This window comes from Nicotiana tabacum, chromosome 19 (assembly GCF_000715075.1).
Source record: "Nicotiana tabacum cultivar K326 chromosome 19, ASM71507v2, whole genome shotgun sequence".
NCBI classification, from domain to species: domain Eukaryota; kingdom Viridiplantae; phylum Streptophyta; class Magnoliopsida; order Solanales; family Solanaceae; genus Nicotiana; species Nicotiana tabacum.
Window position 1 is genome coordinate 98,475,972 of NC_134098.1, and position 14,194 is coordinate 98,490,165.

General features: G+C 32.6%; 1 protein-coding gene across 2 annotated transcripts; it reads right to left on the reverse strand.

The window, feature by feature from the left end:
- Positions 1-1,775: 1,775 nt before the first annotated feature.
- LOC107831330 (uncharacterized) lies at positions 1,776-7,826 on the reverse strand. Of its 2 annotated transcripts, XR_001658334.2 has the most exons (3): positions 7,194-7,826; positions 2,471-3,327; positions 1,776-2,202 (listed from the first exon to the last, which is right to left on the reverse strand). XR_001658334.2 is itself a non-coding variant. In XM_016659091.2 (2 exons), exons 1-2 carry the CDS (start codon positions 7,656-7,658, stop codon positions 2,560-2,562), a joined length of 1,233 nt encoding a protein of 410 aa, XP_016514577.2. In that variant the 5' UTR covers positions 7,659-7,826; the 3' UTR covers positions 1,776-2,559. The 2 variants fall into 2 exon arrangements, 1 of the variants encoding a protein (XP_016514577.2); XM_016659091.2 differs by having other exon boundaries at positions 1,776-3,327.
- Between the last annotated feature and the right edge of the window lie 6,368 nt (positions 7,827-14,194).

Here is a 14,194-nt window from a genome sequence, read left to right on the forward strand (position 1 = left end):
TTCCTCAAAGTTTACTTTAAATTCTTAATTTAATTTGATGAAAATCTGATGATGTCCTAATTTGGGTTGCCCAGGTGTTATACGATGGATTTCAGGATGTATAAACCGTTCAATGGACAAACAATAAGAAAACTTATCATATTTTAGATTAATAACAGTGCGTGATAAAAAAATTCAGCTTGAATCATCATTAACAAGTTAAGTCATGAGGTTATAGATTAAGGAGAAAATTGCATCTTTTACGTCTCAAAGAGGATATTGGCAGATCGCACACCCTGTAACCTTTTTCTGAAATTTTATTATCTCGTTTGAAGGGCGAGCAACCGGGGTTGTTTGGTGGGGAACAAGTTATCATCGGGTTACCATGACGTGATTATAATACGAGGATTAAATAGCAACACGATTATTTAGTAGTGGATATACTTTTATTGAGAGATATTGGCTCCTTGGACTAGAAATGAAATATATTGTGTATAATATAAAATATATGTTTGGTATATTCGAGATAAGTTAGGATAAACTTTTATTTTTAATTTTAACCTAGTACTTTTTAAAGGACTTTAGAGGAAGAGCCTTGGAAAAGGGCATCTTTGTTATTGTAGTGTTTTATCTCGGGATAAAGTAATCCAAGGATTATTATCCCAGCCTCAAAATGAGATAAAATAATACCATAATTATGGCATAAATTATTCGAATTCAACCAAATGAGAAATAAAATAATTCTGCATTTAATCCCAAATTATTCCTTATCCCACCGGTCAAACGACCCCGTAGAGTTATTGGCAAAGGACTATGTTATCTTTAACAACAGCATTTTTCGCCTTCTCCTCTTCCTTTTTTCCTTTTTGAGTAATTTTGTTTTTCAGAATAATTGAGTGATTATAATTTGTTACTTCTCCACTATGGCAACCCAATTTTTCTTTTCTTTTTTTTACCTAGAAGAAATAAAACACCATTTTCCATATAATTTTCTTTTTCTGCCACTTTCTTTTCTTTGTCTAATCAATTATCACAAGTTTCTCAATTCTCTTATTAATTTTGAACAAGTTCCTCATGTATTTAGGTTCAAATAAGATTATTTATTCGAAAACACTCATGTTGTCGTTGTTATTTCTTTATAGTGCATTAATTATTTATCAAATTTAGATTAACACAGTACTAATTTTGCCGAAAAACTGCTTAATGGTTCTTTCACACATGTTACACACACACACACACCTATATAATATATATCCAAATACGAGTTAAAACAAAAAATCACATACTTTATAAATTTAAATTAGCATCAAATATCTCCTAAACCATTTATAGGCTCATAAAAATTAAACAGTGAATACATATTCTCACATTGCTTTAATTTAAGTTTTACACAGTATCTTTTGCCATTTTGACTAGTCTATAACTCAGTCACAAGAGTGAGTTGCTCTAGTGGTGAGCACCCTCCACTTTCAACCAAGAGATTGTGAGTTCGAGTCACCCCAAGAGCAAGGTGGGGAATTCTTGGAGAGAGGGACGAGGGTTTATCAGAAACAACCTCCCTACCCTAGGGTAGGTGTAAGATCTGCGTACAAATTAACCTCCCCAGACCCCACTAGTGGGATTATACTGGGTTGTTGTTGTTGTATTAGTCTAATTCTATATAGTATAATAAAACTATTTGTGGAATGAGAGCTGGGAATTGTACTTATCGAACTAAACAACAATCAATTTATGGAGAAAAAGTGTAGTTGTCATAATCAAAATCTCGTCCTGCCCTTAAGTATGCAATAAGAAGTAATCAAAATGACAGATTTTGGCATTCGCTGTATGTTTCCTGATCTGAAGTACACGTACTTTTCTTAATAATATTTCTCTAATCAAACACTTGGATTTTTGTTACTGGCTTAGGTTCAACAAAAATAAGGGTTACAACTCAGGATGAACCAACTCAAGGAAAGGTTTCACATAACTAAAAACTGAAGCTGAAAGAAGATGATCAACCAACACTTGGGAGTTGGGACAGAGCCATCACCTTTTATGTACACCGTTGTTCCAGTAATTGAGAGTTGCTTACATACATGAAAAGCTGCTTGTTGCCCTCAAGCTCTTACCAGAAATATGAAAAACATACTCTCTGCTTGTTTTGTTGAAACAAGCAGCTGTAACTTGTGATACTTTCCTGGGCAGTATGTTGTATCGACTTACAGCATAGTGTGAAGATACCTGAACCAAAGCCAAAAATTTAAACTCAAACACTAGGCTCGAAAAGCTTGACATATGTGTCGCCCACGAGATTATCTTGTGCTTGAACATATGCAAGCATGCAGATTTACGAGTATATTCACCAAGTCAGAATGAAAAAAGCCAGCTCTTGTTTCCAGTTCTCTTTGTTTTACTAGCCCCTTTTTTCTTATGTGGAGGCAGGGATTGGCCGGAGTTACTGAAGACAGATTTAGCAAACAAAGTTTCTTAAGCGAAAGAAGTTACATACCCGTAGATAGGAACCAAGACTAGTTCTCAAACAGATGCAACGGAGAGAAACTTCAGACTACAGCAGAAAGCATCGGTATTCTTAATACACTAAGTTTGATGCATAAATTCTCTCAACACAAGCTCCACTTCTCCAACTACCCCAAGTTTCTTGAACCAACGAGCCAATATTTCGGAAGCTTCTCTACCAAGCACAACACCATCCCTCTCCAAATTCATCAAAACATCAAGTGCCTTGCTCAGGTTGTTTTCGGTTTCATAAGCTGACAACAGCAGTGCGATACACTTGTCATTAGGTTCTATGCCAGCTCTTCTCAAATTTTCAAACGCAATACAAGCCTCGCTCAGTTGACCAGCCACAACATAGGCATTCATAAGCAGCCCACAGACGGTCGCATCAGGGATTATTCCTGCTAACTGAAGAGTATCAAAGACCCTTTGAGCTCCTTTGCTATCACCAATCATCGAATAGGCTCTCAGAATTGCTTTATAAACTTCTCTTCCAGCATAGATCTCTTGTTCTTCCATTTCCCTCAGTAAAGCCTCTCCCTCGCCAAGCATTCCAGCTCTGACGTAGGCCATGATCATTGACCCATAGGATCTCTTATCTAATGCTACTCCAAGCAACCTCATCTCTTCAAAAGTATCTTCAGCCATCTTAAGGTTACCAGCCTTGCTATACATGTGAACTAAAGCCGTGAGAACCACCTGATCACATGTGAAGCCTCTAGTCTTCATGGCTAAGAGCATACTTTCAGCTTCTCTCAGCCGATTCTGCTTTGCATAGCCATGAATTAACTTGGTGTAATCACGAACATTGGCTTCAAATGATTCTTCTAAGAGGGACACTTCAGCTACCTGAGATACAGAAAGTGCACCGAAGGAACTAATAAGTTGACTGAATTACTCGTTCTTCATCACAAAAAAAGTCATAAGTTTGGCGAACAGATTAGTAAGCACATAGTTCACTAAAAGAAAATTCACAATAACTGTGGCCCTGTTTCTGATTCCTATCTTTCTTTGCAACTGGGATCAAGAGAAGAATGTGTCTTCACTTGTTCTTAACCAAATTGTGATTCTATAACTGATCGATAGTGAGGCTCTATGGAAAATTCCAACAATTTTGGGGGCTAGAGTGGTCAGAAATTAACACACTTGAAAGGTTTGATGGATAACTCTTTATTGATAAATGACACAATGGAATAGAAGAATCAAATGCTCTTTAGGAGAATACTAGAACTAGAAAACAATCCACAGATTAAATATTAGTCACCTTATGGATTTGGAAGATTGGAATTGCGACTCTCTGAAAAAGAAAAAGAGAAAGGCTTGAGCTTTTCATACCCATGAATTTTTTAGGTATAAGAGCCCGTTCGAATTTTTTGCTTAAAAGCACTTTTTAAGTGCTGCGACTAGTTTTAAAAATAAGCAATTACGCGTTTGGATAGAAGTGTTGAAACTGAAAACAAGTTGTTGATGTATTTGGAAAAGAAATGTTGACGCATGCTTTTTATTTGTTAGAATGACTTAAATATCCTTAAAGTTGTTAACATTGAAAAGAAGTTGCTTATCACAAAATATTTGATTCTAAATTAATACACAAACAAATGAAGTTATGTTTCAATTCACTTTAAATTTTAAATTAATTAAAAAATTGTATTTAATAAATATAAATTAATTACTGAAGTAACATATTTACTGATATGCTATTTTTCCTTCTTCATTGCTCGTAACTATTCATCTAATTAATTTGATTTTGTTCTTCTCTTTCTTCATTGTTCCTAATTGTTCCTTTTTTTTCATGGTTTTCGTAGCGTATTTACAAAGAAATAACTTGGTTAAGTAGTTGAAAGAAAAAGAAAAAAAAAAAAGATGAAAAGAAATGAAACTATTAAAACATCAAGAAATAAAACGGAAAAGCTCTCATTCAGGAGAAGCTTGATGAAAAAGTGGAGGAGAAGTAGGAGAAGAAAAGATATGTTGCAATGGAATGAGAGCATTTTGATGATTCTGAAAAAAGACAAGGGATAATAGGTAAAATTATTGGTCAAACGTAGATAGCTTAAAAGCCAAAAAGCCATAAGTTGGGTTGCCCAGCTTATGACTTTTGGCTTGTTTTAAGCACATTTTAACTTGTTTTAAGCACTTTTTGTTTTTGCACTAAAAAGAGCTTAAATTTTAGTTTGACCAGCTTAAAAGCCAATCCAAACACCCTCTAAATCAAACATTGGCTTCAAATAACCCAACCGAATGGGAAGGCATACCATAAACTAGCAATCCCTTAGGCACATACCAGGGTATAGATTAATATATACTACCATTTAAGAAAAGTTATGTTAAAATAATTCTATATTCATGGACTATTAATGAATTAGAAGATCTCCATGGTATTCTAATGATTCTATAGTTTTCTGATTGAAAGGGATTCCAAATAATAACACGGCAAGTATCTGGCAAGATGCATTTACACATACTTCAAAGTGCAGTTTTCCTCCTTATAGCTTCTAAATAAGCTAAGGTCATAGATTGCTGGTCTGTGCCCTCGCCCTCACAATAAAACCTCCACCCTCTCCCCAGGTTTAAATTAAGGAAGTTGTTTGTGTATATGCTGTCATGGAGCTCTTAGGATTACTAACGAAGTCGGAATTCTGCACATCCAACTGTAAAAGAAACCAGCAACTTGCAGTAACAAATTGACACTACAACGAAAAGGAAACAAGGCAACTCAAATAACCAGTAACTGAGGCTTTCGACAGCAGTAATAAATTAATCATTTAATCTAGTAAGACTTATATGCATGTACAGGGATAAATATGAAGTTTTTTAGTAATTTTTTGGATAGGTGGATAAGTATGAAATTTTAAGAACCCTAGTTTTAGATAATCTCTAATGTGCCTTGAAAGACAAATAATTTAGTATATGAATGATATAGACATGAATAGAGCGGAATGGATACAAATTATTCATGTAGCCAACCACAACAAATTTGAGATTGAGGCATAGTTGATTGAAATTGCCGGAGGGCTAGTTAGCTGTAACTAGGATCTTTGACATGTGCCAGTTGCCCTCATCTCCTAGGGAGAGGGGAGCAAGCTTTTACGAGAACAACTAAGTCACTGCATCAAGTGTTTTACCACAAACCGGTAAGGTTATGCCAGAGTAAAAAGTACTAGCACCGTAGCACATCCATATGACAGTTATAGAAAGATGCCCTGCCATCTCACAATAATGTTAATGGCAACTGGAGAAAGAAATAGGGTGGTGATGAAAGACAATTATTCTCCGGCACAAAAAAAAAACATGACCTATCGCAGAGATTAAGAGTAAAAAAGATTTAATAGATTTTGTATACTGATTTAGACAAATTGTTTGAAAAATTAGCTTGAATTTGTTAAAAGTAATTAGTTAGTTTGTAAAAAGCTGCATCAGCTCAAAATAATAGTACATATTAGCGTGAACTGTAAAGTAAGGAGTGGAAATCGTCAAGCGTTTCTGGTAGACAGGGAACAAAGTCAATTGAGTTTTGTGAGAACAGAGAAGAGCAGTTTTTGGTTTTAATTCTAAAAAGCAATGAGGCAACCTTCTACACAGAAAAAGACAGAAGTCGGACATACACCTCATAACTTCAGGGAAGATATCTAAGCCATTGCCTCTCTGTTTAAAGATCAATTGAAGAAAACAACCTCTCAACATAGCAACCATTATAGAAAAGACCACAGATGCCGTAGAAGACATATAGTTATTTAAGTCTTAGTAGGTAATTGTGCATCTCCTAATTTCAATTATCTAACGGATAGGTGAATAAAATCTCTAATCTACTATCCAGTGGATGATGATTGACAAAGATAACAAATTCATCCAATTTGGATCTAGCTTCCTGATTCCTGTTTAAATAACATTAAAACTAGTGCGAGGGTACCAGCTATTTCAAGGAGAATGTCTACAAATCAAAAGCTTATGAAGAGGAAACACACACTATTTGACAAGAAATGGAGTCAAATTCTTGTAGGACAAAAGTTTAGCCAATGCAAAGTGATCCCAATACTACTTCAAGCCATTAATACAAACCTTTAGTGCTGAAATAGTGAGCCCTCCAACTAAACTCCACAAGGAAAGAACAGGACAGACAAATAATGGGAATAGATTGAAGTCTTCAACACAAAAAAAGGATCTTTAACTTCAATATTTAATGGCAGCAGAAAGATCAGACAAATCAGTGTCAGAGGTTAAGGTATGGAAGACATGGAATAAAAGAAAGAATGCATATGATTTGGCAGAGTAGTTCCAAAACCACCTACGAAATTTGTGGGAACGAAAAACATCATGAAGTTAGTAACAGGAGGCAATATCAACAGTTGTTGAACACAAATTTTTGGAGATGGTTCCAAATAACCACCCTTAAAGTGATATGAACATGGACTAGAAGTATAAACCAACCAATTACAAGTAGAAAAAAGTTCCAACCATTTCTGTCTACATCCTTCAAGTTTGATGAAGGAAATGTGACACTCAAGCACAATCCTGACCACATTTTGAGTTTAAAAACGTGGCCAAAATAATGGTTGTAATTAACAATCTTCCACAATAGATAGAAGATTGAGTAAATAGAATACTAATACAGCAAACTTTAAGTGACAAACTCAATGAATATGAACATAAGTCAGCAGCAAGCAAGACTTTGGTGAAATCAAGAACTATGTTGTAGAGGAAGAAACTGAAATTACCTCAAAATACAAGGGATGATTCAGCCTGTCCAATTCTTTAAGTACCTCAAGCCAATCAGCTCTCTCGGGCTTCATACTCTTCACCCAAGCCTCTAACAAGAGTGACACACTACCCTTTTCAGCTGAATAGCAAATGATCTGTTGCATTAATGCCTTACATCTATTTGCCATCTTTGGTGGGAGCTTCAAAATAGCCTGTTTCTGTACCTCAGTAATATCAGAGCCTATCTTAACCCACTTATACCTGGGTTTATCATTAGCTTGGTTTTCAGCACTACCCTTCTCAGCTGCTACATTACTCACAGCTAATAATGGCTTAAAACCCAATTCACCGTACCCAAAAATGGTAACTTTTTGCAAGGGAAAAACACAATTTAAAGGGTAGTGATGGATTCTTCGAATAGTATTGCTTAATGGAGATGTTTGAATGGAACAAGAAAAGACACCATATGCCGTAAAACCCATGTCAAATTCAGATATTAATTAATACCAGAATACTGCAAGATTAATGGGTTTCTCCCACAGAATTTTGTGGGCTCTTTTCAATCTGCCATCATCACTGCGAGCAGCCAACAACAATTCGGTCAAGCCGAAGCGTTTCTTGGAAAACTGGAGAGGCTAACTGGCTAAGTGGATAATAAACGGGTTAATACTTAATATTTAATCTTATTTTGCCGGGTATTGTGGGGCTCCTAAGCAGCTGTTTTAAAACATAGCCAATATCTGTAAAATATTAAAAACTTAAAAAGCCAAAGATACCCTCCTCTTCTTCTTCTGTGCTTCTTTCTAAAGTGCGAATCAAACTTTAAAAAATTGTATCCTGAACGCATTTGCTTGTGCTTTACAAATGCAGGTCTTTTCTCTATTATATAAAGATTAAAACACAATTGATCAGTAGACCTTCCCTTATGCATTCTTTTGTCGATTAATAAGCTTTCTTTTTCTTTTTCTTCTCCTTTTTTTAAAATAAATAAATTGTTATCCATAAAAGTAGAAAGTCAAAACAATCCTTTTTTGGAGAGAATATATTTGGCACAAAAAAATATTTTTTGGCGCTATATTCTGGTAAAATTTTGGTTGCACAAATTACAGTAATTTATTTTTAAGTAAATTCTTGGATTAGTGGCTTTGGAATCTTGAGAAAAAAACCAAACTCATTTCAACACCAGACAAACTTTTCAAGGTGAGTTACTTTCTTCTATTGAAGTAACACGCCATGTCAATAGATTTTTGCTTGTGTGCAAATTTCAATTTTTGAACTGGGGCTTTCGAAAATGGCCTCTTTATTTTCACAGGGTAGGGATAAAGACAGCGTATATACTACTATTCTCATAGACAAAATACAACTTGAATATATTTTTGTTGTACAAATTTTATATATGTATATATATATATATATATATACACAACATTATTTGCCATGTTTCATATTTCAAAAGGACAAAGTACATATACTAAAATACTACAATATGATTCATCGTCTTATCATCGAGAAACCATGGGTACTGCTCAACAGCAGTGGGTATTCGAATCTTCTTCAAAATCAACTTCTTGATCAATACGAGGGATTATCACATCTATCTCGTGGATATTATACATCTTTCACTTTTTTTATTTTTACTCTAAGAATGTTTTTATTATTATGTGAATTGGTTTTCAAGTGGGTAATTTTCCAACTTGTCAATCCTGCGGCCTGTTTGGCCAAAGCTTCTCGAGCCAAAAGCACTTAAAAATAAAAAAATAAATATATATATATATATATATATATATATATAGTTAAAGTGTTTGACCAAGTTTTTAAAGTGAAAAAAAGTATTTTTGGGAAGAATTAGAAGCAGTTTTGGAAAGTGGCATCTCTCCAAAAGTACTTTTGAAAAAAATACACTTAGAAGCAGTTTTTAAAAGTTTGGTCAAATATCAATTGCTACTCATAAGTGCTTTTCAAATAAATTAGCCAAACACAAAAAAATTCTTAGCAAAAGTATTTTTGAAAAAAACACTTTTGAGAAAAAAAAACACTTCTCAAAATAAGCTTATTTTTGCAGCTTGGCCAAGCATGCTACTAATATTCTTTCTCTTCGTCGATCATCATGGAGGAATTCATTTCTTTTCAATCCAACAGCATGAAAATGCAACATGAAGAACTTTCCAATCATATGTCTTATTATATAGTTCAATTTTCTGTTGCTACATCTTTTGTTAGTGTCACTTTAATATGTTGGCCTAAAATTTTGATAAGCATTGAATTAGAGCTTTTAGGATGATATGGCCATTTATAAATTGAATTTAAGTAAATGTCCCTACCTCTTTTAATATTATTTTTTTCAATTATTTTTCTTATATATTTTCTTATGTGGCAATATAGAAGCCTACATTTGCAAACTCCAAATGTCAAAGGACGTATTTGTAAACCAAAATCAAATACTTTTCCTTTACAGTAGGAAAATTTCTCTAGAAAGACAAAACCCTTCCCTTGAAAACCCTTCCGTCGATTTCGACTGAAAGAGTGTTGGCTTCTAAATTCTCCATTTTTTTATGTTTTCTAGTCCTTTATGTTCTGCTATGTTCTAAGATCCCCATTGTTTCTTGTCCAAACTGGGGGAAAATGAGGTAACTCAATTTTTTGTTCCACTTGAATTTGTCAAAGCTACGGAAAATGAAACACAAATTCTTGTTTTTCTTGTTTTCATCCAGGCCTTTCCTAAATCCATGTGAATTTTTCTTCGTAGTTTTTCATTTCACGAGGCCCGTGAAATTATTTGACTTCCACAATTCAATAAGACTGGGGATAACAATTAATGTCGAATTTGCTGCTCGAAACACAAATATAGCTTGAGGACTTTGTATTGATTGTGATTGTTGTTTTTCTTCTCCATTTGTATTTTACGTTTGAAGTTAATAATATTTCTCAAATGTTTAAAAGCCTTAAATTGCTAATGATCATTGTATCTCTTATATAACTAGTTTAAAGATTATATATGATCTCTTATGTTTATTCTAATATCTCTTGTATTTAAAGTTAATGATCTCTTATGTTTTGTTATAAGATCTCTTATATAACTAGTTTAAAGTTTATATATGATCTCTTATGTTTATTCTAATATCTCTTGTGTTTAAAGTTAATGATCTCTTATGTTTTGTTGTAAGATCTCTTATATAACTAGTTTAGATCTCTTATGTTTTGTTGTAAGATCTGTTATATAACTAGTTTAAAGTTTTTGCTAATGTACTAGTTAAAAGCTTTGTAAAATCTCTTATATAACTAGTTTAATGTATATATATGATCTCTTATATTTATTCTAATATCTGATGTGTTTAAGTTATGTTATAAGTTTTATTGTTAATTAATCGTTATTATTTTCTTATAACATCTTATAATTTAGGGATCTTTACACAAATAGCTGGTCATATTCATTGTTTACTTTTTTGGCCATATGCATAGATTATACATTCATTCTACACAATTATACACATATAATACATAAATTATATATACATTATACCTCCACCGACTATTTTTAGTTTAAGCGGTTAGGTGGACGGCTATTTGGGTTAATTATTCTATAATTGAATAGCAATATACATATGTTTCCCTTGATAGGTATGGGATTATGAAGCAATAAATATGTTTGAGGAGCGGTTAGGCAAGGCTGAGGAGTATTTAAAGATACATTCAGAAAAGGTGAAAAATCCTTGGATAATATTCATGGAAGTAAAACTTATGGTGCAGATGTTTTGAACCAATCCAATTGCTGTCAAATGTTTAAATGTTTAGAATCTAATTATCTCTCATGTTATACATATATTTTCTCCTATGCTTTATTCTAAAATCTTTTTTGTTACGTTCATTAGTATCTTGCAATTTATAATCTCATGTGTAAGAGATCTAGCATTTAGTCGTAAGAGATCTCTTATACTTTATATATCAATCTCTTATGTGAACATAAATATCTCCTACATTGCAATAGAAGAATCTCCTATATTTTATATTAATATCTCCTACAGTTTACCACACAAATTTCATGCTTCAAATCGCCATGGTCGCAAGAGATCTATGTCAAGGTCGTAAAAGATCATTAGTTGTTCATAAGAGATTAAGACCATAATATACACATTAACTTTCTTTCATTATAACTTGGAGTTAGTATGAATAATTACTTGACAAGCATGATTGCACTTACTACCAACTAAATTTGAAAGTTTCAAAAAGATAAATTGTGTTGTAGTTAAAAAATAATAAATATAATAAAGGGTGACCACTAAATATAACTTGAGAGATCTACTCATGGTCGCAAGAGATCTGTATCATGGTCGTAAGAGATCATTATTTGTTCATAAGATATTAAGACCACTGTAACTTGGGGTTATTATGAATAATTACTTAACAAGCATGATCGCACTTACTACCAACTGAATTTGGAAGTGTCAAGACGATAAAATTGCGTTTTAATTAAAAAATAATAAACATAATAAATGGCGACAAATAAAAATATAACTCGAGAGATCTACTCATGGTCGCAAAAGATCTATATCATGGTCGTAAGAGATCATTAGTTGTTCATAATCGATTAAGACCATAATATACGCTAGGGGTGTCAATGGTTCAGTTCGGCCGGTTATTTTATAAAATTTGTACCATATCAATTTTTCGGTTATTCTATTATGTATAACCAAAATTAGACTTTTCGAAACCATTCTAATCATGTCGGTTTCTCTTCGGTATCGGTATCGGTACGGTTCGGTTAATTTTCAGTATTTTTTAAAATATCATGTAAAATTTACAAGTAGAAGTAGAATGTAATAACATGTGTTCTTTTCGAATATCCATTGATACCCCTAATATACGCATTATCTTTCTTTCGTTATAACTTGGAGTTATTATGAATAGTTACTTAACAAGCATGACCGCACTTACTATCAACTAAATTTAGACGTTTCATTAAAATAAGTTACGTTTTATTAAAAAATAATAAATATAATAAAGAGTGACCACTAAATATAACTTGAGAGATCTACTCATTGTCGCAAGAGATAAGTATCACGGTCGTAAGAGATCATTATTTGTTCATAAGAGATTAAGACCATAATATACGCATTATCTTTCTTTCGTTGTAACTTGGAGTTATTATGAATAATTACTTAACAAGCATGATCGCACTTGTTATCAACTAAATTTAGACGTTTCATTAAGATAAATTATGTTTTAATTAAAAAATAATAATAAACATAATAAATGGTAACCACTAAATATAACTTGTTTTACTGCACTTTTCTTTTCAATTTCATATGCATCCTCAAATAAACAAACTTTCAATGTTGGCCTAGCACCCCGTTCATCAACAATTATTAAATAGGACTTTAAATCAAAATCATCATCTATTTGAGCATACAAAGTCTCTTGCCAAGTTTTATCCAAAACCATTGGCTTGTAACTTATAATAATATTTTTCGGGTTACATGTTATCTTGCGTCGCTGACATATTACTTCTACCAAGTCATTATAACGTACTCTTTGGCGATAATGAATCACCCTAATAATTTTCTTCTCCTTAGACTCAAACTCAATGCAAATAGTCAAATCACCCATTGATATCTACATATATTGATTACCTGTAAATAAAAATAAAAGTCAATTAATATCAATATCTTACATTTTATAATAGCAACCTCCTACATTTAATATGCTAACATTTCATAAAATAACAAAAAAAATAGAAGTTGAAGTAATGTATTACTTACTTAGACATTTATGAACTCAATGCAACTATTTTTTTTTTCACGCAATAGACGTATTTGGAAGCTTGGACTTATCATTGATGGAGAAAATTCGCTCGCTTCTTTTTTCTAGGCATATGGTTTGATAATATTTTAATTGCAATGAGCCCCTCCAATTTGCACCAATTTTCCAACACAATCACAAATGCTGACTTGGATGGCATGTAGGTCCCACAAAGGTCATAAACCAAAATGACAATTTGAAACATCCTCAAAGCAAAATGACATTTTGTAAAGGATCAAATAATGAATTGACCCATTGAATTATCAGTTGTTGTTTAGGTATATAATGACATTGTGTTCTATGGTCCTTTATCTCACTTTCAGTTGTTTGATTTATGGTAAAGAATGGCTGGAAGTTAGCTTTCATCTAGAACGAGCAACAATACAGAAGATTGTCCTAAGGAGTTTAGCCGCACTTCTATATTTAATCAAGGTTAGTTAATGTGTAAAGCAAATCATGAATAAACAAGAAGTTATTTTTCCAAAAAAAATGAAGGAGAGGAAGAAAAAGAAAACCTAATTGGAAAAAGATTACATAGGGGGTTCACTTTCTCATTCAAAATGCGAGGGGTGTCATTTCCCAACCTATAAGGTTAAGGGGGTAAACTGAGTTTTACTCAAAGAAACAATAGCATTTGTGTGGTGGTTTATTTTTTTTGTCAAACTTTAAATATTTCACAAATAACACTAAATATGTTTAAACAAATCTAAAAGTGGTTACGAGTGCGTTTAGTCCCATTTATCTATTAACTGGCGTATCCATATTCTTGTAAATTTAAATGTGAGCTTTTATAGCATGTTTGGCCAAACTTCTAAAATCAACTTATTTTGAAAAGTACTTTTCTATTTTTGATAAAAAGTAATTTGTGTTTGAGTAACTAATTTTAAAAATACTTTGAGCATCAATTAGTGTTTGACCAAACTTTTAAAAAGTGATTATAAGTGTATTTTTTCTCGAATTACTTTTAAAAAAAGTATTTTTAGGAAAAAACTACTTTTTTTATACTTATCAGAATTTGCTTCAAAATATTTATAAAAGCTTGACCAAACAATTTAACTTAGGAAAAAATACTTTTTAAAAAAAGGCCAAATAAGCTTGGGTAACCGGACTATTAATCCAAAACATTCTTCTGAATTGATCATTATTATAGAAGTCTTGACATTGGATTTAATGCGGCTAAGGGTCAAATATACTCCTATACTTTCGAAAATGGTTTAAGAAT

Excerpts from the sequence above, each read along its gene's own strand:
- LOC107831330 (XM_016659091.2), bottom strand. The coding sequence starts at position 7,658 with ATGGGTTTTACGGCATATGGTGTCTTTTCTTGTTCCATTCAAACATCT. Across the intron at positions 3,328-7,193 it reads ATCATCCCTTGTATTTTGAG|GTAGCTGAAGTGTCCCTCTT; the intron begins GTAATTTCAGTT and ends TCTGTATCTCAG.